Source organism: Triticum aestivum, chromosome 3A, assembly GCF_018294505.1.
Source record: "Triticum aestivum cultivar Chinese Spring chromosome 3A, IWGSC CS RefSeq v2.1, whole genome shotgun sequence".
Taxonomy (NCBI): domain Eukaryota; kingdom Viridiplantae; phylum Streptophyta; class Magnoliopsida; order Poales; family Poaceae; genus Triticum; species Triticum aestivum.
In genome coordinates this window covers 182,881,778-182,907,925 of record NC_057800.1, presented here as the reverse complement: position 1 = coordinate 182,907,925, position 26,148 = coordinate 182,881,778, and the positions used below count along the sequence as shown (strand labels likewise).

The 26,148-nt window shown below is 45.5% G+C and overlaps 1 protein-coding gene across 1 annotated transcript; it reads right to left on the bottom strand.

Annotated features, from left to right (window-relative positions):
• Positions 1-20,995: 20,995 nt before the first annotated feature.
• On the bottom strand, positions 20,996-21,903 carry LOC123058213 (protein STIG1-like). The gene has a single exon (XM_044481013.1). It carries the CDS (start codon positions 21,826-21,828, stop codon positions 21,442-21,444), a length of 387 nt encoding a protein of 128 aa, XP_044336948.1. The 5' UTR covers positions 21,829-21,903; the 3' UTR covers positions 20,996-21,441.
• Between the last annotated feature and the right edge of the window lie 4,245 nt (positions 21,904-26,148).

Genomic DNA, 26,148 nt, shown 5'->3' with positions numbered 1-26,148 from the left:
AAGACGCTTGATAAGTTTTTCAATGAGTACATACCTTGACAAGATTTTGAAGTAGTTCAAAATGGAACAATCAAAGAAGGAGTTCTTGCCTGTGTTACAAGGTGTGAAGTTGAGTAAGACTCAAAACCCGACCACGACAGAAGATAGAGAGAGAATGAAAGTCATTCCCTATGCCTCAGCCATAGGCTCTATAAAGTATGCCATGTTGTGTACCAGACCTATTGTATACCCTGCCCTGTGTTTGGCAAGGGAGTACAATAGTGATCTAGGAGTAGATCACTGGACATTGGTCAAAATTATCCTTAGTGGAATAAGGATATGTTTCTCGATTATGGAGGTGACAAAAGGTTCATCGTAAAGGGTTACGTCAATGCAAGTTTTGACACTGATCCAGATGACTCAAAGTCTCAATCTGGATACATATTGAAAGTGGGAGCAATTAGCTAGAGTAGCTCCGTGCAGAGCATTGTTGACATAGAAATTTGCAAAATACATACGGATCTGAATGTGGCAGACCCGTTGACTAAACTTCCCTCACAAGCAAAACATGATCACACCTTAGTACTCTTTGGGTATTAATCACATAGCGATGTGAACTAGATTATTGACTCTAGTAAACCCTTTGGGTGTTGGTCACATGACGATGTGAACTATGGGTGTTAATCACATGGTGATGTGAACTATTGATGTTAAATCACATGGCGATGTGAACTAGATTATTGACTCTAGTGCAAGTGGGAGACTGAAGGAAATATGCCCTAGAGGCAATAATAAAGTTATTATTTATTTCCTTATATCATGATAAATGTTTATTATTCATGCTAGAATTGTATTAACCGGAAACATAATACATGTGAATACATAGACAAACAGAGTGTCACTAGTATGCCTCTACTTGACTAGCTCGTTGATCAAAGATGGTTATGTTTCCTAACCATAGACATGAGTTGTCATTTGATTAACGGGATCACATCATTAGGAGAATGATGTGATTGACTTGACCCATTCCGTTAGCTTAGCACTTGATCGTTTAGTTTGTTGCTATTGCTTTCTTCATGACTTATACATGTTCCTATGACTATGAGATTATGCAACTCCCGTTTACCGGAGGAACACTTTGTGTGCTACCAAACGTCACAACGTAACTGGGTGATTATAAAGGTGCTCTACAGGTGTCTCCGAAGGTACTTGTTGGGTTGGCGTATTTCGAGATTAGGATTTGTCACTCCGATTGTCGGAGAGGTATCTCTGGGCCCTCTCGGTAATGCACATCACTTAAGCCTTGCAAGCATTGCAACTAATGAGTTAGTTGCGGGATGATGTGTTACGGAACGAGTAAAGAGACTTGCCGGTAACGAGATTGAACTAGGTATTGAGATACCGACGATCGAATCTCGGGCAAGTAACATACCGATGACAAAGGGTACAACGTATGTTGTTATGCGGTTTGACCGATAAAGATATTCGTAGAATATGTAGGAGCCAATATGAGCATCCAGGTTCCGCTATTGGTTATTGACCGGAGACGTGTCTCGGTCATGTCTACATATTTCTCGAACCTGTAGGGTCCGCACGCTTAAAGTTCGATGACGGTTATATTATGAGTTTATGTGTTTTGATGGACCGAAGGAGTTCGGAGTCCTGGATGAGATCGGGGACATGACAAGGAGTCTCAAAATGGTCGAGACGTAAAGATCGATATATTGGACGACTATATTCGGACATCGGAAAGGTTCCGAGTGATTCGGGTATTTTCGGGAGTACCGGGGAGTTACAAGAGTTTGTATTGGGCCTTAATGGGCCATACGGGAAAGGAGAGAAAGGCCTCAAAGGGTGGTCGCACCCCTCCCCATGGGCTGGTCCGAATTGGACTAGGGAGGGGGCACCCCCTTCTTTCCTTCTCATTTTCCCTTCCCTTTCCTTCCCTCCTACTCCTACTACATGGAAGGGCTACTAGTTCTACTAGGAAAAGGGGAATCCTACTCCCGGTGGGAGTAGGACTCCCCTAGGGCACGCCATAGAGAGGGACGGCCCTTCCTCTCCTCCACTCCTTTATATACGGGGGCAGGGGGCACCCCAAAGACACAACAATTGATCTCTTGATCTCTTAGGCGTGTGCGGTGCCCCTCTCCACCATAATCTACCTCGGTCATATCGTAGCGGTGCTTAGGCGAAGCCCTGCGTCGGTAGAACATCATCATCATCACCACGCTGTCGTGCTGACGGAACTCTCCCTCAAAGCTCGGCTGGATCGGAGTTCGAGGGACGTCATCGAGTTAAACGTGTGCAGAACTTGGAGGTGTCGTGCGTTCGGTACTTGATCGGTCGGATCGTGAAGACGTACGACTGCATCAACCGCATTGTGCTAACGCTTTCGCTTTCAGTCTACGAGGATACGTGGACAACACTCTCCCCTCTCGTTGCTATGCATCACCATGATCTTGCGTGTGCGTAGGAAATGTTTGAAATTACTACGTTCCCCAACAGACATTTCCATAGCCATTCCAAGATATATTGCCATGCAACTTTCCATCATTCCGTTCATCATGACACATTCATCATTGTCATATTGCTTATCATGATCATGTAGTTGACATAGTATTTGTGGCAAAGCCACCGTTCATAATTCTTTCATACATGTCACTCTTGATTCATTGCATATCCCGGTATACCGCCAGAGGCATTCATATAGAGTCATCTTTGTTCTAGTATCGAGTTGTAATCATTGAGTTGTAAATAAATAGAAGTGTGATGATCATCATTATTAGAGCATTGTCCCAAGTGAGGTATAAAAAAATAAAGGCCATAAAAAAGAGAAGGCCCAAAAAATGAGAGAAAAAGAGAGAAGGGACAATGTTACTATCCTTTTACCACACTTGTGCTTCAAAGTAGCACCATGATCTTCATAGTAGAGAGTCTCTCATATTATCACTTTCATATACTAGTGGGAATTTTTCATTATAGAACTTGGCTTGTATATTCCAACAATGGGCCTCCTCAAGTGCCCTAGGTCTTCGTGAGCAAGCAAGTTGGATGCACACCCACTAGTTTCTTTTGTTGAGCTTTCATACATTTATAGCTCTAGTGCATCCGTTGCATGGCAGTCCCTACTCCTTACATTAACATCAATCGGTGGGCATCTCCATAGCCCATTGATTAGCCTCGTTGATGTGAGACTTTCTCCTTTTTTGTCTTCTCCACATAACCCCCCTCATTATATCCTATTCCACCCATAGTGTTATGTCCATGGCGCGCGCTCATATATTGCGTGAAATTTTATAGGTTTGAGATTACTAAATTATGAAACAATTGCTTGGCTTGTCATCGGGTTTGTGCATGATGAGAGCATTCTTGTGTGAAGAAAATGAAACATGACTAAACTATATGATTTTGTAGGGATGAACTTTCTTTGGTCATGTTATTTTGAGAAGACATAATTGCTTAGTTAGTATGCTTGAAGTATTATCATTTTTATGTCAATATGAACTTTTGTATTGAATCTTTCGGATCTGAATATTCATACCACAATTAAGAAGAATTACATTAAAATTATGCCAAGTAGCACTCCGCATCAAAAATTCTGTTTTTATCATTTTCCTACTCGAGGACGAGCAGGAATTAAGCTTGGGGGTGCTTGATACGTCTCCAATGTATCTATAATTTTTGAGTGCTCCATGCTATATTATCTACTGTTTTAGACATTATTGGGCTTTATTATCCACTTTTATATTATTTTTGGGACTAACCTATTAACCGGAGGCCCAACCCAGAATTGCTGTTTTTTGCCTGTTTTAGGGTTTTGAAGAAAAGGAATATCAAACGGAGTCCAAACGGAATAAAACCTTCGGAAATGTGATTTTCTCATCAGATAAGATCCAGGAGACTTGGACCCTCCGTCAAAAAAGCCACGAGGCGGTCACGAGGGTGGAGGGCGCCCCCCCTAGGGCGCGCCCCCTGCCTCATGGGCCCCTCGAAGCTCCACAAACATACTTCTTCCTCCTATATATATCCACGTACCCCCAAACGATCGGGGACAGAGCCAAAAACCTAATTCCACCGCCGCAACTTTCTGTATCCACGAGATCCCATCTTGGGGCCTGTTCCGGAGCTCCGCCAGAGGGGGCATCGATCATGGAGGGCTTCTACATCATCATCCAAGCCCCTCCGATAAAGTGTGAGTAGTTTACTTCAGACCTACAGGTCCATAGCTAGTAGCTAGATGGCTTCTTCTCTCTTTTTGGATCTCAATACAATGTTTTCCCCCTCTATCGTGGAGATCTATTCGATGTAATCTTCTTTTTGCGGTGTGTTTGTTGAGGCCGATGAATTGTGGGTTTATGATCAAGTCTATCTATGAATAATATTTGAATCTTCTCTGAATTCTTTTATGTATGATTGGTTATCTTTGCAAGTCTCTTCGAATTATCAGTTTGGTTTGGCCTACTAGATTGGGTTTTCTTGCCATGGGAGAAGTGCTTAGCTTTGGGTCCGATCTTGCGGTGTCCTTTCCCAGTGACAGAAGGGGCAGCAAGGCACGTATTGTATTGTTGCCATCGAGGATAACAAGATGGGGTTTTTATCATATTGCATGAAACTATCCCTCTACATCATGTCATCTTGCTTAAGGCGTTACTCTGTTTTTAACTTAATACTCTAGATGCATGCTGGATAGCGGTTGATGAGCGGAGTAATAGTAGTAGATGCAGAATCGTTTCGGTCTACTTGTCTCGGACGTGATGCCTATATACATGATCATACCTAGATATTCTCATAACTATGCTCAATTCTGTCAATTGCTCAACAGTAATTTGTTCACCCATCGTAGAATACTTATGCTCTTGAGAGAAGCCACTAGTGAAACCTATGGCCCCCAGGTCTCTTTCTCATCATATCAATCTCCATCACTTTATTATTGCTTTGCTTTTACTTTGCTTTTACTTTTTACTTTGCATCTCTATACCAAAAATACCAAAAATATTATTTATCATCTCTATCAGATCTCACTTTCGTAAGTGACCGTGAAGGGATTGACAACCCCTAAGCGCGTTGGTTGCGTTGAGCTATTGTTTTTGTGTAGGTACGAGGGACTCGCGCGTAGCCTCCTACTGGATTGATACCTTGGTTCTCAAAAACTAAGGGAAATACTTACGCTACTTTGCTGCATCATCCCTTCCTCTTCGGGGAAATCCAACGCAGTGCTCAAGAGGTAGCACCCGGCCTGTCAATCATTATTCCCAATTCACTACTTAGGCCTTCCGCTTGCGATTTGACGGCTCAAAAGGATCCACTTACAGCACATTGAAGACAATGCAGCAGGGAAGCTTGCACCTTGGAGAGGGAGACATGTGGCTATTGCGGGCCGAATGGCCTTGGTCAAGGCGGTCCTCACGGCGGTGGCCATCTACCATATCACCCCATTGGACATCCCGGAGGAGGTACTACAGAAATTGGACAGCCTGGAGAGCCTACCTTTGGGCTGGAACCGACACTGCGCCTGGTGGCAAATGCAAAATTAACTAGGAGCACGTTTGCAGGCCCAAGCAATTTGGGGCCTGGGAATCCTCAATCTGAAAAACTTCGCCACCACGCTTCGCCTCAGATGGCTATGGCTGGAGTGGGATGACCCGCCAAGGGCATGGTGTGGTACTGAGCTCCCTTGTAGATAGGAAGATCGAGGCATCTTTGCAGCTGTCACTAAGGTCATAATTGGTGATGTATCCAAGGCCAATTTCTGGGAGTCTTCTTGGTTAGATGGCATCCGTCCCAAAGACATCGCCCCAAAAATCTTCGAGCTTTCCAGGAAGAAGTGTGGCACCGTTGCTTTAGCCCTCAGGGATGATAATTGGGTAAATTGGATTGACACAAGCGCAGGATTGTCTGCAGTCCATCTTGAACAGTTCATTGCTCTGTGGAACATGATGTTGCCTATCAACCTCCAACCTGGTGTCCCGGACACCATCCTTTGGAAGCTCTTCAGTAATGGGTCTTACTCTGCCAAGACAGCCTACTTGGCCCAATTTGCTGGACTTGTTCAATCCAACTTGCAAACCATTGTCTGGAAGGCTTGTCCCCCCCAAAATGTTAATTCTTTGCGTGGTTGGTGACACAAAATTAGGTCTGGATGGCAGACAGGTTGCAGCATTGTAGGTGGCCAAATTGTGATCGTTGTCCACTTTGCAATCATGTAGCGATCCGACCTCAAACGGTCAAGTCTTTGTGCTTCAGTGTCATCCCTGGATCGGTAATGCTGACACACACAGTACTCAAAGGATTTATAACAGAGTCGCAATCACACATTTATTACATCGAATGTCTCAAAAGGGAACTTATTAAAATAAATATGGCTTAAGGCCATCTAATACGATAACATCGGAAGGCTTGGAAGATAAAGTGAGTCCATCAACTCCAACGACATAGCTGAGCTGCACGGCAACGACCTAACGAACCTTACTCCTCGTCTGAAAAGTCTGTAACATAATATGTTGCCGCCCGAAAACGGGTCAGCACATGGAATATGCTGGCAATATAACACAATAGAGCAAGAACAGAATAATGCTATCACTACATGCATATTTGGCTGGTGGAAAGCTCTATGGGTATAGTTTTTGCGAAAAGCCAATTTTCCCTACAACAAAGGAATAGATTTTATTTAACTATCATGGTAGTTGAAACATCATTGAGAAGGTTCCACCAACTCAATTCCAATTAAAAGTAATTATCAACCCAACAATATTAATTTAGAGTGATGAGATACATATGATAATCCAAGTACTAGATACTCAAGAATTGTCCATAACCGGGGACACAGCTAACCATGATTAGATTGTACACTCTGCACAGGTTTGTGCACTTTTCCCCACAAGACCTGATCTCCTCCGTTGGATTTCTTGCACTACAAGGTGTTTGAGAAACGGATGACCGAGACACAGTCTTTCAGAAACATTTACTCTTTACTCCGGGCAGACCATACCAACCTACATCCCTCTACCTGCTGATCCACCTCTTCGAGAGCTCATGTAACTTACTCAGCTATGCTAAAGCCCATAATAGCATGTGGCTGCACACGGAAGTTTCTAGCATGAAATATCTCAGTTCCCTTTGAGCCTGGGTGGCGGACCTTAGGATTATCACACGGGTACTCCGGGATATCCTAGGACAACACTGGATTCTCAAGGTGCCCGACAAACAATCCACCCAGACGTGTATTCAAGTTACCACCTTAAGTTGAACCATTAATTAACAATCTCACATCTGTCATGGATTTCACTCACCCAAACCACGTCTACGAGCATAGCATAGCAATATAAGCAATACATAGAAGTAACTCCCAAGGGTTTGATAATAACAGGGCAATAGGTTCTACCTCATTAACAACTTCCCAACCCACATGTTAATCACATCCTAATCATGCAATGTTTGAGGATTGGAGCTAATGCAATAAAAACTAGGTGATAAACGGGTATGATCAAAGTGTTACTTGCCTTGCTGATGATCCACAAAACCTAAAGATTCGAAGTAGCACGCTTCGCACTCCGGGTGTTCTATCGCAAACAAGCAATAGCACACATAAGAAATCAAGCAAAGAAGCATGGATAAAACTCAAATAAGAAGATCTAACCAGAAAGTTCAACTTAAGAACTCCGGTTTGCAAAAAGAATCAAATCAAGCGGGGCAACGAAACTCAAACTGCGAAAGAAACAAGGTCCATTTACTATTCTGGACTAAAGTCAAATTTTACAGTATCAAAACCTTGTTCAAGTTGATTAAACAGAAACAGGGTTTCAAGACGAAGATCTAGGCGCTTGAATCGCCTGATTCTGACAAACGAGCGAAAAGATAAACTAAAACAAAAATCGGATCAGAAATCGCGATCGAAAACAATCGCAGAAAATCCGAGAAAAAGAAAAACTGACGAACAGGCTAACGAAAGAACGTTCACTGTCTGCAGCTAACGAGTGAACACCATTCGTTAAACGAATGTACGGACGAATGTCCGCTAAATAACTAAACCGAGAAAAACCGGCGAACCGTTCTATTAAAAAAACTTAGGGTTTCCTAAAAAACCGGATCGGTGCTTTAAAAAAACGAACGGCGACTTTACCTCCGGCGAGGTCCAGCGAGGCGGGCGGCGACTCCGGCGAGGCGGGGCTGCGGCGGTGGGCGGCGCGGGTGGCAGGGGCGGTGTGGCAGCGGCGCTCGGCGGCGGCGACGCGACAACGGGCGGCGGTGGCGCGGCAAAGGCGGTGCGGTGCGGGGCGGCTCCGGTTGCGGTGGGGTGCGGCGATGGTGGCAGAAATCGGGGGTGGGAGCGGGGTACTTATAGGAGGGGATGCTTTCTTGGGCGAGGGGGCAAGCGGCGCGGGGAGGGAGAGTCCCGGCCGGACTCGGCCTCGCGGGCGGCGGCGCGCTCCCGTTCTCCTGAAAGGAGACAGCGCGGGGAGGTGCGCCGGCTGACTTGGCTTCGGCCCAGTCGGTGGAGGGAAACTTTTTTTTAATAATTTCGCCGAAACTAAAAAAATCCTATAAAATAAAATTAAAAACTAAAAAATGCCAAAACAAATTTTCACTATCTAAATAAAATATTTAGAACGAGATGAACATTTTATTGGCCCTAAAATGCAACTTTGAAAAACGTGCAATTTTTTAATTCAAATAAAATAGCAATAAACTCCGAATAAAATCAAATATTTGATTCTAATATTTTTCCTCCAATATTTCATTTATTTTGGAGAAGTCATATTATCTCCTCTCATATATTTTAATATGAAATATTTTCGCAGAGAAAAATAATTAAAACCAAAAATCCTCGTTTCAATATTTGATAAAACCCAAATATGAAAACAGAGAAATCATCAACTCTCTCCGAGGGTCCTTGAGTTGCTTAGGATTTCGAGGATCGCGAAACGAAATGCAATAAAATATGATATGCATGAATGATCTATGTATAACATTCCAAATTGAAAATTTGAGATGTTACAAACCTACCCCCCTTAAGATGAATCTTGCCCTCGAGATTCGGGTTGGCAAGAAAATAGCTGTGGATGGTCTTTGTGAAGATCACCCTCCCGTTCCTAGGTGGCTTCATCCTCGGTATGGTGACTCCACTGAACTTTGCAAAACTTGATAACCTTGATGCGGGTGACTCGGCTGGCAAATTCAAGAATCCTGACTAGCTTCTCCTCGTAGGTCAGATCATTGTCCAACTGAATCGCCTCCAAGGGCACCGTATCTCTTGGTGGTATATCGGCCATCTTAGCATGACACTTCTTCAACTGGGAAACATGAAACACATCATGAACTCCTAATAGTCCTTCAGGTAACTCCAACTTGTAGGCAACTTCTCCCATACGTTCCAAAATTCGGTACGGTCCTACAAATCTCGGGGCTAATTTTCCCTTAACTCCAAAACGTTTCACTCCTCGCAGGGGTGACACTCGTAGATATGCTCTGTCTCCAATTTCATAGGTTATTTCCTTGCGTTTCGAGTCTGCATAACTCTTCTGCCTGGACTGAGCTATCTTCAGTCTATCTCTAATCAACTTAACCTTTTCTTCAGACTCCTTGATCAAATCTGGTCCAAACAATGGACGGTCTCCAACTTCATCCCATAACAACGGTGTTCTGCACCTTCGTCCATACAGGGCTTCGAACGGTGCCATCTTCAAACTGGCTTGATAGCTATTGTTGTATGAGAACTCCGCGTAGGGCAAATTTTCATCCCAACTAGATCCATAATCTAGCGCACAGGCTCGCAACATATCCTCCAGAATCTAGTTGACTCTCTCGGTCTGTCCATACGTCTGCGGGTGGAATGCTGTACTGAACTCCAACCTTGTTCCCAAAGCCTGGTGTAGTTGATGCCAAAACTTTGAGGTAAATTGTGTTCCTCTATTTGATACTATGGTCCTTGGAACTCCATGCAGACATACGATCCTGGTCATGTATATCTTGGCCAACTTCGCACTTGTATAGGTGGTTTTCACTGGGATAAAGTGAGCCACTTTGGTCAAGCGATCAACTACTACCCATATAGAATCTTATCCTGATTTGGTCTTGGGTAATCCGGTGATAAAATCCATGCCAAGTTTATCCCACTTCTATTCAGGTATCGGCATAGGTTGTAACAATCCTGCTGGCTTTTGATGTTCAGCCTTCACTCTCTGACATACATCACATACGGCTACATACTCGGCAATATCTTTCTTCATACCAGTCCACCAGAAACGCTCCTTCAGATCCAAATACATCTTGGTGTTTCCAGGGTGTATCGAGTATGGTGAGTCATGAGCCTCCTGAAGTATTAACTTCCTGATCTCTGTGTTATTGGGCACATAAATACGGTCCTCAAACCATAAGGTGTCGTGCTCGTCCTCACGAAAACCTTTGGCCTTTCCTTTGCCCATTCTCTCCTTTATCTCAGTAATCTCTTTGTCATCCTTCTGAGCTTATCGAATCTTTCCTAACAATGTAGATTGAACCTCCATTGTTGCAACAAAACCTCTAGGAACAATCTCCAATCGAAGTTCCCTGAGATCCTCTGCTAACTCCTTTGGCAATCCCGTACTTATTAGGGTATTAGCATAGCTCTTCCGGCTCAAAGCGTCGGCTACGACATTGGCCTTGCCTGGATGATAATGAAGCTTCATATCATAATCCTTTGTAAGCTCCAACCATCTCCTCTGACTAAGGTTCAACTCCTTCTGTGTGAAAATGTACTTCAAACTCTTATGATCCGTGTACACATCACAACGATTTCCAATAAGGTAATGTCTCCAAGTCTTGAGCGCATGCACTACAGCTGCTAACTCCAAATCATGTGTGGCGTAATTCAATTCATGCGGTTTTAGTTGTCGTGAGGCATACGAAACAACTCTTCCGTCCTGCATAAGCACACTCCCAAGTCCTAGGCGAGAGGCATCGCAATACACTTGAAACTCTTTACGTATATCCGGCTGAATCAGTACTGGGGTTGTCGTCAAACGTTTCTTTAACTCCTGAAAACTTGCCTCACATTCTTCCGTCCATTTAAATTTGGTATCCTTCTTTAATAACTCTGTCATTGGCTTCGCAATCTTGGAAAAATTCTCAATGAATCTCCGATAGTATCTTGTGAGTCCAAGAAAACTACGGATCTCGCTAACTGAAGTGGGTGCCAACCATTCAGTAACTGACTGAACCTTGGTAGGATCTATTGCTACACCTTCTCCTGATATAACATGTCCAAGGAATCCGACCTCCTTCAACCAAAACTCACATTTGCTGAACTTGGCATACAACTGGTGTTCCCTGAGTTTATCGAGAACTAAACGCAAATGCTCCTTGTGCTCCTCCTCATTCTTCGAGTATACCATTATATCATCTATGAACACCACAACAAACTTATCCAAATATTCCATGAACACCTTGTTCATCATGCTCATGAAATAGGTAGGGGCGTTAGTCAGTCCGAAGGACATGACCGTATACTCATACAACCCGTACCGTGTGGTGAAGGCTGTCTTTGGTATATCCTTCTCTCGAATCTTCAGTTGGTGATATCCTGATCGCAAATCGATCTTTGAAAACACCTTTGCTCCTTGCAGCTGGTCAAACAAATCATTGATCATCGGCAGTGGGTATTTGTTCTTGATCGTCACCTCATTCAATGCACGCTAATCAACAACCATCCTTAAAGACTTATCCTTCTTCTCAACCAAAAGCACTGGGGCTCCCCATGATGATGAACTCCGTCGAATGTAACCTTTCCCCAGTAACTCCTTGATCTGCTTCTTAATCTCTTCCAGATCATTCGCGGGCATCCGGTATGGTTGCTTCGATATAGGCCCGGTGCCTGGCAACAGTTCTATCAAAAACTCGATGTCTCGATCCGGTGGCATGCCTGGTAATTCCTCTGGAAAAACATCTGGGTAATCCTTCACTATAGGCACTTCCTCCTGAATAATTCCCGTGAGGGTATTTACTTGGCTACTCCTAGGCGCATGCCTAGATACATACTTAATCCTTTTTCCCTCTGGGGTGGTGAGATAAATCGACTTACTAGCACAGTCAATGCTTCCTCCATACTTTGACATCCGTTCCATGCCTAATATCACATCCAATCCTTGTGACTCCAAGATTATTAGGTCAGACGGGAAAACATGGCTACCGATGGTTAAGGGTATCTGGTCGCACCATCGACTAGCCATATACTCTGATCCAGGTGAACTTACTAACAGAGGGGTCCTAAGGGTTTGGGTTGGTAATTTAAACTTATGCACGAATCCCCTTGATATGTATGAATGCAATGCACCAGTATCAAAAAGAACAATGGCGGTAAAATACTTAACCAAAAACTTACCAATAACCGCGTCTGGCTGCTCTTCAACCTCCTCCACATTAACGTGGTTCACTTGTCCTTTGTTGAATGGATTGGTCTTCTTCCCAGCGCTCCCATTACCGTTTCCATTCTTCGCTTCAGGGCACTCCGTGGCATAGTGTCCAGTCTTCCCGCACTTGAAACATGTAACGTGGCTTAGGTCTCTCTTGGCGGGTGTGGCTGGATTGGAACAGTTTTGATTGTTGCTTGCTCCATTCCCATTCCCATTCCTTGGGCCGGTATGATTATGGGTACTTCATCCATTGTGGTTGTGGCCTCCATGGTTATGAACAAGTCCTCCCGAGTTCGGGGTTAGACGAGGCTTCTGCTGAGTTCCTGAATTATACCTTCCTTGTCCATACTTCCTCTTACGGCTCTCAATCTGCTGCTGCTTCCCTTCAATCATAAGAGCCTTATCTACCAACTCCTGGTAGTTGTTGAATGTTGCCACCATCAACTGCATGCTCATCTCATCATTCAGCCCTTCCATAAACTTCTCCTGCTTTGCGGCATCTGTGGCCACATCGTCAGGGGCATAGCAAGATAACTTGCTAAACTCATCCGTGTATTAAGCCACAGTACGGTTCCCCTGGCGTAAGTTGCGAAACTCACGCTTCTTCATACTCATAGCTCCAGCTGAGACATGGGCTGTGCGGAAAGCTTGCTGAAACTGGTCCCATGTAACAGTGGCTATAGGGTAGGTGATGGTGTAATTCTCCCACCATGAGGCTGCTGGTCCATCCAACTGATGTGCGGCAAAACGCACCTTCTCAGCATCGGTACATCCTGCAGTGGTTAACTCCCTTCCAATCCTGCGGAGCCAATCATCTGCTACTATGGGCTCGGTGCTACTGGAAAACACCGACGGTTGCAACCTCAGAAAACGGGCTAAGTTATCAACTGGTGGTGGTGGTGGTGGTGGGTTGTTGTTGTTGCCTTGGTTCTGAACTAACAACTGCATCAGGGTATTCTGCTGCTGGATCAACTGAGTGAGCTCCGGTGGGAAGGTAAATTCGGGGTCACGTCTCGGAGGCATCTGATGGGTTTTAGAGGGAAGAAGTTAGAATAGAATGAGGTATAATGAGAGAAACACTACCCATATGCACATGAGACAAACACAATCATTTCACTCAATCAATCAAGCAAGGGCATACAATCATTCTAACTATCGTTACAAAAGTGCTCGGACTATACTATATATATGGTGGAATACTACTACTGATGTGGTGGTCTACTAAAAATATTGATCACTTGAAGACTCCATGATGTCTGCTCCAGCTTCGTCTTCATAGTCATCATCGCTATCGTCGGGGTCCGAGTCGGTGTCATCGATGATGTTGTAGTCCTCCGGATGAATCTCCTTGGGTTCTTCATCTTCTCCTCCTGGTGCGGGGTCTCCCATGAATATTCCTAGCTTCCTTTCCAGATCATCATCCTTCTCCACTAGTACGACGATTTCTTCCTCATAATCTTTGCGTGTAGCCTTGAGTTCTTCCTCTAGTTCTATGATCCTTGTCATCGCCTTCTTCAGATCTATTATGCCTGCGCACATCTGGTTCTCCTAGCGACGAATCTGCTGGTTTAACTCCTGGATAAAAACTGCAATTGATCTATCTTTCCTGGTGCTGGTCATCTCCCATTACTCATCTCGGCGCCCACAAATCTAGTAGATAGTATCCTTAAGCTCCTTTATGTAAACTTCTCCAATGCGTCCCATGGTGATGTGAGCTGCCATACTCTTTCCTAGACTCCTGGTTGGTGCATCAAAGGAAAACTCTATGGGCTTAGTGACTGGCGTGAATGTCCTTCCTGGAATTTGAACTTGAATCATCCATCGCTCCGCTTCTGGTAAAGTGGCGTTGTAAGTCCCGGTGAAGCTTGGTATTCCTATGTTCAGGTACCTAGTGACTTCCTTCAAGTGTCGTCCAAAAGGTGCGACTTCATCCGGTTGTGCAAACTTGTTCCTTGCGTCTGCCATCCTAAAGAGTGGAAAATGGAGAGGAGTCAGAAATGAGAAGAGAATAGTGATCTAGGGCTTTTAGCTTAGTGGTCATGTCCTACACTCAGCGTGTGCTCTGATACCATCTTGTAGTGACCCGACCTCAAACGGTCAAGTCTCTGTGCTTCAGTGTCATCTCTGGATCGATAATGCTGACACACACAATACTCGAAGGATTTATAACAGAGTAGCAATCACACACTTATTACATCAAATGTCTCAAAAGAGAACTTATTACAATAAATATGGCTTACGGCCATCTAATACGATAACAACGAAAGGCTTGGAAGATAAAGTGAGTCCATCAACTCCAACGGCATAGCGGAGCTGCACGGCAACGACCTAACGAACCTTACTCCTCGTCTGAAAAGTCTGCAACATAATATGTTGCCGCCCGAAAACGGGTCAGCACATGGAATATGTTGGCAATATAACATAGTAGAGCAAGAACAGAATAATGCTATCACTACATGCATATTTGGCTGGTGGAAAGCTCTATGGTTATAGTTTTTGCGAAAAGCCAATTTTTCCCTACAACAAAGGAATAGATTTTATTTAACTATCATGGTAGTTGAAACATCATTGAGAAGGTTCCTCCAACTCAATCCCAATTAAAAGTAATTATCAACCCAACAATATTAATTTAGAGTGATGAGATACATATGATAATCCAAGTACTAGATACTCAAGAATTGTCCATAACCGGGGACACGGCTAACCATGATTAGATTGTACACTCTGCAGAGGTTTGTGCACTTTTCCCCGCAAGACCCGATCTCCTCCGTTGGATTTCTCGCACTACAGGGTGTTTGAGAAACGGGTGACCGAGACACAGTCTTTCAGAAACATTTACTCTTTACTCCGGGCAGACCATACCAACCTACATCCCTCTACCTGCTGATCCACCTCTTCGAGAGATCATGTAACTTACTCAGCTATGCTAGAGCCCATAATAGCATGTGGCTGCACACGGAAGTTTCTAGCATGAAATATCTCAGTTCCATTTGAGCCTGGGTGGCGGACCTTAGGATTATCACACGGGTACTCCGGGATATCCTAGGACAACACTGGATTCTCCAGGTGCCCGACAAACAATCCACCCAGATATGTATTCAAGTTGCCACCTTAAGTTGAACCATTAATTAACAATCTCACATCTGTCATGGATTTCACTCACCCAAACCACGTCTACGAGCGTAGCATTGCATAGCAATATAAGCAATACATAGAAGTAACTCCCAAGGGTTTGATAATAACAGGGCAATAGGTTCTACCTCATTAACAACTTCCCAACCCACATGTTAATCACATCCTAATCATGCAATGTTTGAGGATTGGAGCTAATGCAATAAAAACTGGGTGATAAACGGGTATGATCAAAGTGTTACTTGCCTTGCTGATGATCCACAAAACCTAAAGATTCGAAGTAGCACGCTTCGCACTCCGGGTGTTCTATCGCAAACAAGCAATAGCATACATAAGCAATCAAGCAAAGAAGTATGGATAAAACTCAAATAAGAAGATCTAACCAGAAAGTTCAACTTAAGAACTCCGGTTTGCAAAAAGAATCAAATCAAACAGGGCAACGAAACTCAAACCGCGAAAGAAACAAGGTCCATTTACTATTATGGACTAAAGTCAAATTTTACAGTATCAAAACCTTGTTCAAATTGATTAAACAGAAAGAGGGTTTCGAAGATCTAGGCCCTTGAATCGCCTGATTCTGATAAACAAGCGAAAAGATAAACTAAAACTAAATTGGATCAGAAATCGCGATCGAAAATAATCACAGAAAATCCGAGAAAAAGAAAAACTGACGAACAGGCTAATGAACGAACATTCGCTGTCTGCGGCTAATGAGTGAACACCGTTCGTTAAAACGAACCTACGGACAAACGTCCGCTAAATAACTAAACCGAGAAAAAATGGCGAACCGTTCTATTAAAAAAAACTTAGGGTTTCCTAAAAAACAGACCGATTCTTTAAAAAAACGAACGGCGGCTTTACCTCCTACGAGGTCCGGCGAGGCGGGGCGGCGACTCCGGTGAGGCGGGACTGCGGCATTGGGCGGCGCGGGTGGCAGCGACGCTCGATGGCGGCGACGCGGCAACAGGCGGCGGCGGCGCGGCAAAGGCGGGGCGGCGCGGGGCGACTCTGGTTGCGGCGGGGTGCGGCGATGGTGGCGGAAATCGGGGGTGGGGCGGGGTACTTATAGGAGGGGGTGCTTGCTTGGGCGAGGGGGCAAGCGGCGCGCCGAGGGAGAGTCCCGGCCGGACTCGGCCTCGCGGGCGGCGGCGCGCTTCGGTTTTCCTGGAAGGAGACGGCGCGGGGAGGTGGGCCGGCTGACTTGGGCTTCGGCCCAGTCGGCGTAGGGAAACTTTTTTTAAAATAATTTCGCCGAAACTAAAAAATCCTATAAAATAAAATTAAAAACTAAAAAATGCCAAAACAAATATTCACCGTTTAAAATATTTAGAACGAGATGAACATTTTCTTTGCCCTAAAATGCAACTTTGAAAAACGTGCAATTTTTTAATTCAAATAAAATAGCAATAAACTCTGAATAAAATCAAATATTTGATTTTAATATTTTTTCTCCAATATTTCATTTATTTTGGAGAAGTCATATTATCTCCTCTCATATATTTTAATATGAAATATTTTCGGTGAGAAAAATAATTAAAACCAAAGATCCTCGTTTTAATATTTGATAAAACCCAAATATGAAAACAGGAAAATCCCCAACTCTCTCCGAGGATCCTTGAGTTGCTTAGAATTTCGAGGATCGTGAAATGAAATGCAATAAAATATGATATGCATGAATGATTTATGTATAACATTCCAAATTGAAAATTTGGGATGTTACAAATCAAGTGTGAGAGTCCGCGGCACATCTCCTGTTCAAGTGCCGCTTCTCCATTCGGGTCTGGAAGGAGGTCCTTGCATGTCTGCACCTTGAAGTAGATACCGCCCATTGGTTGAACTTTGGCACGGTAAGGTTTTGGTGGGATGGAGTTCTCGCCAACACTGCGCACCTGAGGAGAGCCTTGGCCTCCGTACTCCACCTTGTAAGATGGGAGCTTTGGAAAGAGTGAAATGCATGTGTGTTCAGAGCCAAGGCGGCGCCTGTGGCGGTGATAGTGCGAACTATTAAGGAGGAACCGCCTATCTAGGCTATGGCGGGCGCTAAACATTTGTGTAATTTAATGCCGCGGAAGTAGGCATTTGCCCTTCTTCCGCTTTGGCGGGGATATGATGTACTAAACCATACTCTTCTTCTTATTCAATGAAAATGGCAAATCGTTTGCCTCATTTCAAAAAAAAAGAGCCAGGCCTGCGGTGGCTTTTTTTAGAAAAGGAGGTTAAACCTCCGACCTTTGCATCAAACAATGCATGTAGCCATCTTTATTAATTATTTCACAAAGGTCTGACAAGAATATACATCAATCCATCTGAAGCCACCACTCACACTTACAAACTCGATAATGTGGAGTGCTCTCACTTCCCATATCTAAAACCGGTGTTGTCGCTGATTCATCCATATAACGTATCGGGACCAACAGCCGGTGCAGCCTACCTAAAGCGTACATCACACACACACACGTTTTAGAAGCCGTCATCATCATCGGACCACTGACCCATCTTCAGGAGAGATATCCGCATCGTCCTTGCTAGTCCGGACATCCGTCGACGCCACCACGGCGCCCAACGGCGCCACTGCCCTGCGCTCATCCGCCCAGACACGAAGACTCTGGAAGATCTGTCGTGCGTAACACCTGCCAACCAGGCATGACTCAGCGTAGCACCTGTCGGACAAGTATGACTTGACAGCTCCATCGAAGCTCCGTGCAAGGCGAAGCCGCTCCACCTCTCACCTCTGTCTTCCAGTGCTGCTCCACAAACGATGCTCCCAAGAGAGAGGCGACACCGTAGTACCGCCATCGTCCGATTTGGAAGACCAGATCCTAGGGTTTCCCCCGAAACAGCACGAGTGGGTCGACAACAGTCACACGACGATGCCTTCATCAAGGTAACAACGCAAAACGCCGCCATCGCCCGCCAACGGCTCGGTTTTCACCGGCAACTATGTCTCCCCTACTCGTAGCCGGGACTAGATGACGAATCTCGAGATCCGGCCACCCAGCCGCAGGCCGATCACCTCTGACGGAAGAGATGATCACCACCACTGACTGCCTCGGCCAGAACAGATCTGACAAGAGGTGCCGATGACGCTACCGTCACCGATCCAAAGGTAGATGGCGCGCTGCCGACCGCGGCGCCGCCGCTGCCCGAACAGGGCTAGCCGCCAGGCCCGCAGCCCGCGCCGCCTCCGACGCCGCCGTGTCACAGCCATCGCCGTTGCCAATCGGATCTGACGCGACTCCACATGATTCGGGGCTCCGCACAACCCCAGATCCACAGGAGAGAGGTGATGTCCTCCGCCACCGCCGTCGGCCCCTGGGCTTAGACCGGCGGCGTCCTTCGGTGGCGACGAAGGGTGGAAAGGAAGGAGTATGCGCCCCCGGCGGCTGGGTAAGGAGCCGCCGGAGTCGCCCTAGCGGGGACGATTCGGGGGCTGCGGCGAGGAGTTCTTATCCCTTCATATGCGCCCCCGGCAGCTCTCAGGCCTGCGGTGGCTTGATGACATAATTATAACTAAACACCAAGGACAGAGGAGCTAGGGAATCATTTGACTTTGAAGTACACCGAGGCATGCTTTCAGCTGTTACAGTGAAAATGGCCTAAACCAGCTTTAGATTGTGATTTTACAGCTGCTCTAAAATAGCTGTTTGTTTCAGCTTCAGTTTTTCCCGGTCCACAGCTGCCTTCCAAAGCTGAAACAAAGGGGGCCGATATATGCTAGCTGGAGTAGCTGCCCGTCACATGCATGGGTCGTGTAGCTAGCCCGTTCCTTTGTACGTACATTCCACAAGCCAGATCCGCCTAATCAACAATCACGAGGTTTGATTAATAGCCGGTCGTTCGTTACACGCTACGCTCGAGAAGCAGCATGCGCCCTGGTCGATGTGCCTATTGCTTGTGCATGCGCCAATGCATGCATGGTAAAGCGTGTCACACAGGTCAATTCGGGGACCCATCTAGGCCATCGCACGTAAACATTTCTCTCAATGCTGTCCCAACACTAATTTTTTTTTATCAAATCAGGGTACAGAAGTTAGGAGTACTGCGCACGCGTACATTACACCGACTTGCATTATTGCAGAAAATCCCAAACTCGTGTCCATGCAGCTAATATAACATTTTGTTGTTGTTGCATTTTCATTTATTCGCCTTGAGTAGCAAAATAGACAAGAAATTAAAAAATAAATAGCGTCTTCCTACTATTTTCCCCCTTCTTTCACTAAAATAAAGTTACCCACAAAACGAACAGTTGTGAGGAATTATATAAGCACAAAGTAGCAAAACGTAACGTATAGTGGAGAAGGAAAGATGGAAGTGTCAGGTCAACGATTACAATCACGTACTTGAAAGTACATTTGCATAACTTGGCTGCAAAAAAGCGTTTTGCATGACTTTCTTCCTACAACGGCAAAATTCGGCCATTTGTTTTTGTTTTGCATTGCTGATGTATGTGGTGTGTTTAGGCCACTCAAGTGTGCGATGATCCACTAGGTTGATAGTGGTCTCCTTTCTGGTTTTTAATGCTCATGTGTATATCTAGAACGATAATTATTCAACCAATATAATACAAGTTGGAATTATATCATTGAAAAATATAGTATTTGAAGTTTCTAATGGTTTTTTTTTGTGTGATATATAACTCGTGTTACGTTGGTAAAATTGTCGATGTAGAGATAACCATGGGCCTTTTAAACTTGAAAAGAAGACAATATGGACAAGCTGAAATTAGATTGGATGGATTATTGAAACATCTTTATAACAAACCAATGCATGTAAGTATTCAGTAATCACTAGCCCAAATTTGCATGGATAATGATAGCGGAAGTGATCTTTCATGTGCTAAGTCTACCGACTTTTCAGTGTAGCAGCAAAAGTGAGATAAGGTTGTACTGTCCATTTTGTAAATTTCTGTCCACAATATTGAAAAATAGAAGGTTTCGAGCGGGAGACAAAGATTGGAGGCAAATAAGGACCTCAAAATGAACAAACAAACAAAACCATTCGGTAAATCTAATAAATAGAAGAAGTGTATATTTGTTGTTGTTAAATGCTAGTCAAAATATTGCGGGTGCATGTTTCTTAAATTAAAATTCGGGATACACCTATGCTAAAGCCCTGATATTTTGCTCTGGCCAAGATGATAAACCCTACAGTTTCTTAAAAAAAATCCTCAAAAAAAATTGGAAATCATGTGATGATAGTATATACTGTACTTAGGAAATTACTAGTATCAGATTTGGCTGTTGTGGACACTGGACAGACACGTCACGTACTAATGCAAATGCCACATGCAAATGAGTTGATTAAGTTGACCATGGGAGGCATCTACGTTAAGTACTTTCCCGTTTGTACGCGTCCTAGGTCCTAACTAAGACCAGTTCTATGAATTGGCAGTTTGTAAGCAGTCGTACAAATAATGCGAATGGCATGTACATGCCTACTAGTCTATACAGAAAAAAAAGAATATTCAAGCTAGGTAAAATACACAGAATCGATTGTTAAATCAAATAAACATTCATTGGAAATGTTTCCACTATTCGGTATACATAAAAAGAATCCATATATACATATGTATTGATCGAGCTACGGGTACCCAAAAAATCATATATGTATAACACATTACAACATTATTCACTTTATTAATACCACGTGACCACTTTGTATTTATAGTATGTAGTCCAACAAATAAAACACGTAAATCATGAGACGAACAGAGGGACGTATAAATCATCTGTACCCTTTTTTTTGTATACATATGATCGAGGAGATCAACAATCGAAATACCTTAAACAATTTGGACTTCTTAAGATGCACTCACGTAGTATATACGCACTGCCGAATTTATTTCTTGGTCATGCATGATGGGTGCAGAACTGTATATGCGTGGCCGCCGATCACACCGCACGCACGCATGGCGGGCATGGCCGGCGTCGCCGGATCGGCATCACCCCGCGTAGTCGCACATGCCGAACTCGCACTTGACGGAGTTGGCGCACTGGTTGGAGCACTCGCCGCAGTTCTTCTGGTCCTTGAGGAGGTCGACGCACTTGCCGCCGCAGCAGGTGTCCCCGTACTTGCACTTCCTGTTGCAGTTGCCGCAGTGCTCAGCGCTGGACTCCGTGTCGGTGCAGGTGCCCTTGCAGCACGTCTTCCCGGGGCTCAAGGGCTCCAGGCACACCGACGGGGGCTTCCTGACGCAGTCGAAGTAGGACAGCGGCGGCGGGAGCTTGTCCGCAAGGAAGCGGCTCCGCCGGAGCGCGGGAGGCGCGGCGTGGGCGACGGTGATCGTGGCGAGGGCCAGCGCCATGAGAAGCATGGTGGCTCTCCCCATGGTGGTGGGGTGGCGGTGGAGGGGGAAAGCTTAGGGTCGTGGCAGTGCGCTGCTGATGGCTTGTGGCTCGGCAGGTGGCTCTATGAGGAAGGAAATGGGGGTTGTAGGGAGGGAGGGGCAGTGCTTATAGTATGGGCTAGACGGCAATGGCGAAAGTCAAAGGCGTCTCGGCGCATGCATATGCCTGCCCATGGTTGATTTGCACGGCAAAAGCCTGGAGTGCAGGGAGGGAGTGTGCGCAGCAAGGCTGTGGGCTGCAAGCTAGCTCGCTAGCCGGCTCCTGGTTGATTTCTTCTCTGCCTCTCGTCCAACTTTAGCATGATCCATGCTTGCGATGGCGATCTTGTGCGTGCGTACGTACGTACGCGTTGCCGCCTTTGCAGGCAGAGGCGGAATATTCTTGGCAATTGGCTGCCTGGTCATTCACACTCCTGAAGATTTGACACGTCTGCCAGATTTGCGCAGGGGTTGACTATCTGCAGTAATAAAATCGTGGCGCCTGCCTAGCATGCAGCTCCCTCCAGGGGCACTTTGTCGGCGTTGCGAGCACAAGGAAACTCTTTCTAATGTCTGCAGGCATGTTACTTCGGTATGCAGTGCACGGCAAATGGGTCCAGAAGCACGAAATTTGTTTTGAAGCATTGTTGATCCGGTTAGAAAGATACGGTAAGTAATTGTTAGTTTTCCATCTCATCTATGGTTCAGCATGACATTTGTACTGATTGATCATGTAGTCCACATTCGACAGGTTTAGAACTCCCCTGGCTTCGGATTCCCTTCAGGTTTGATCTAAGAAACCCAACTTGACATGTTATTAATTAGAGAAAGGAATTAGCTGAAGCCTTAAACGGCTTGTACTGCAGGTTGACTCACTTTGTCAGCAGGAGAAGTTGATGCTACTGTCCGTGTGATGATTGCGGTATAATCCCTGTAAAAGAAGCATCATTGCCTTTCCGGAGAAAGGGGAGATAACGGGCAGTACAGATTAAAAAAGGCATGTTGCAGAATAAGCTTCAAAATGTTGTTTTCGTACTTCAAAATATACCCAACAGTAGCCTGAGCCTCAGCAGTAGGAAAAACAGAGCAGGATGTGCTCCATGACATTATGAACTGAACTGGGAAAATTTCTTCAACGAGCGTGCAATCCAAAGTTACAGTATGTAGCTTGTTTTTTCTTCTTTCGAAAATAAAGCTAAGGTTGAATTTCTTTTTGAAACAGAGGCAAAAACTTTGCCTTTTTCATTAAGAAGAAGATAGTTGCCCAGTTAATTGCTGGAAAAAGGGGCAAAAATCAATACAATCAGGGTCAAGCGCACACTATACTCAAGTAGTCAACAAGGACACCGTGGATGGCACCTCACAACAAGCCAACCCACAAAACCTCACACCAACTGCTCCTAAAATAAAAAGCACCAAGAAAGAAATATATATAGTGGCGACTAACATCTTATAGACTTGTCCCTCATGGCGGCACTTATTTAACTTGTTGACATTCTTGATCTTCTTTGCCTTGACAAAGCGATTCAATCCCTGGGTGATCGAAGGCACGACAATGAGGCCTTTGATCAACTCGGTGAAGTCATGCAAAGTGTCACCGTCTCTTGTCGCAAAAAGCACATCCCTTGCAACATCCCGTACTTCAGAGGGGGTAGAACTAGCTAGGCCGAACTCTGTGGCCACCATCGGTGCATCTAACTCCAAAGTCGTCAGCCTCTTAGTGTCGCCAAGTCCTCAACACCTTGGTCTCCATGATTTGCCACCAGCATCCCATGCACACTATCAGATGCCTCCGTCCTCTCCAATAAGCTGGTCGCACAAGCTAACCACAACACAAAGAGTCCTCAAGCTTGCGCAAAGGGCAGAGCGCCAACTGTATCATGATTTGAAGTTCAAAACTAGTCGAAACAAGCATAGAGTCGTTAGAATTTGCCACAACCTCATGTTAAGCACAACCTCCACCAGAAGCTTCAACAAACATCACAGGCTCGAGGACTTCAACATGCATTCTAGGAGCAACAACGAAAGTCCAAGAGTGCCCACCAGAGGATGGACATGGTGGAGTTGGAGAGGCACACGCATGGCGATGAGGATCTTTGACGAAGGAGAGGTGAAGATAACAGTCCCTCTCACGGCGCCCACAGCGGAGACATGTTAGGAATTGAATCGGGTCAGCAGGAGGAAGCCTTGTGGCCTGGAGCCAAATAGCAGAAGCATCTACCATGAGTTCTTCGTCTGAAGCCGCCGGCTTGCTCCAGCCTCGCAACCTTAAAAGCAAAGGATTGGGGAGTTTGGCTGCAAGTCTCATGGACACGAGGATGACACTTTCGACCCACAAAAAAAATCCAAGGACCTTCCCCAAGCAGAGCATCCACAACCACTGCTAGATCACTAGTAGGCAACCCAGAGCAACATGAAGTGGATAACACACAATCCATAGCAGCAATCATTGTCATCGGCGCCAACTTCCCCATGACTGCAGCGCCAGAAGTGTGGCCTTCGGCGATGGTCAGTGGAGTACTCGACATGAACTCGACATCTTCACCCATCGGCAACTACAGAACCAAGATAGCAACGCCATCCCCATAACCGACATTGGAGCAAGGCAGAAGTTGCACGTCATAGGGGACGAGACCAAGAGTGGCTGCCGGCAGCGACAATGGGGTCCACCCCACTTCATCCTCTCCGTCAACGATGGTGCACCAGGAGTTGGGCCTGGCCCCGAGCAACACCTCCATCACATCATCAGGAGCAGGGCACTTGCTAGCCAGAGTCAATGCGAAGATGGGATCCAGATTCAAGTGATCTGGATCGGGTGGGGGGAGTCCAATGGGGCTTGATTATGTACATCACTAAAACCTCACTCTTTGGAAATTAATCGCTAGCCCCCAAATTTTTTTCAAAGCACGGCAACCGTAATTTCAGGTTGATTATGTCCAGTTGTGTTGCCTCGAACATGAGAATCGTATTGTTCGCATATTGACATGCGAGATCCCACCTCCACCGATCAAGTGCGATACAACCACTCACAAGCGACCCCTGTGCTTAACCGAGTCAAGGATTGTGGCCAATGCATTGACTACAAGCTTGAAGAAAAACAAAGATAAGGGACCCCCTTGCCTCAATCCCCTTGGCTTAAGAAGGGCTCTATCTCTCCAATGATGTTTCACAACCGTGTGCCCAATCCCTACCAACTGCATAATCCAGGTGATCCAACGATTGTCAAATCCTTTGCGCTACAAAGCTCCCCCAAGCAAGTTCTGGTTAAGCATATCATATGCCTTTTCGAAGTCAATTTTGAAGAAGATCGCCTTTCAAAGTTTAATATTACCTTATGAATGACTTCATGCAGGGCCAGACCGCCATCCATAATTAGTCTACCTTGGATAAAGGCACACTGATTCGGATGGATAACTCTAGCTACTACTCCCTCCGTCCCAAAATTCTTGTCTTAGATTTGTCTAAATACGGATGTATCTAAATGTAACTAGATACATCCGTATTTAGACAAATCTAAGACAAGAATTTTGGGACGAAGGGAGTATAAGTATCATACTAATGGCGTGCGCCTTGGAAAGAATCTGAAAGATCACGTTAATTACTATGACCAGACGGTTGCAGATGTCTGTATCCCCCACCACCTTCGGATTAAAGTTAAGCCGAGAAGCATTGAGTGTTGGGGAAAACGTAGCAATAATTCAAAATTTTCCTACGTGTCACCAAGATCAATCTAGGAGATGCTAGCAACGAGAGAGAAGGAGTGCATCTTCATACCCTTGAAGATCGCTAAGCGGAAGCGTTACAAGAACACGGTTGATGGAGTCGTACTCGCGGCGATTCAAATCGCGGAAGATCTGATCTAGCGCCGAACGGACGGCGCCTCCGCGTTCAACACATGTATAGCCCGGGGACGTCTCCTCCTTTTTGATCCAGCAAGGGGAGAGGAGAAGTTGAGGGAGGACTCCAGCAGCACGACGGCGTGGTGGTGGAGCTTGTGGTATTCCTGCAGGGCTTTGCCAAGCTCTACAGAGGAGAAGGAAGAGTTGGAGGAGGGAGGGGCTGCTCCAGGGAAGGGGTGTCACTGCCCTCTATCTCCCTCACTATATATAGGGTGAAGGGGGGTGGAGGAGGCACCCTAGGGTTCCCTAGGGGAGGGGCGGCGGCCACAGGGAAAACCCTAGATGGGTTTGGGCGCCCCCACCCCTAGGAAACTTGCCCCCAAGCCGGGAGGGGTGGCTGCCCTAGGGGAGGTGCCCCCACCTCTCCAAGTTACATGAGATGGGGAGGGAGGGGCGCACAGCCCCTTAGTGGGCTGGTGTGCCC

What these genes read in the sequence shown, in the direction of transcription:
- LOC123058213 (XM_044481013.1), bottom strand. Translation starts at nt 21,828, where the DNA reads ATGGGGAGAGCCACCATGCTTCTCATGGCGCTGGCCCTCGCCACGATC.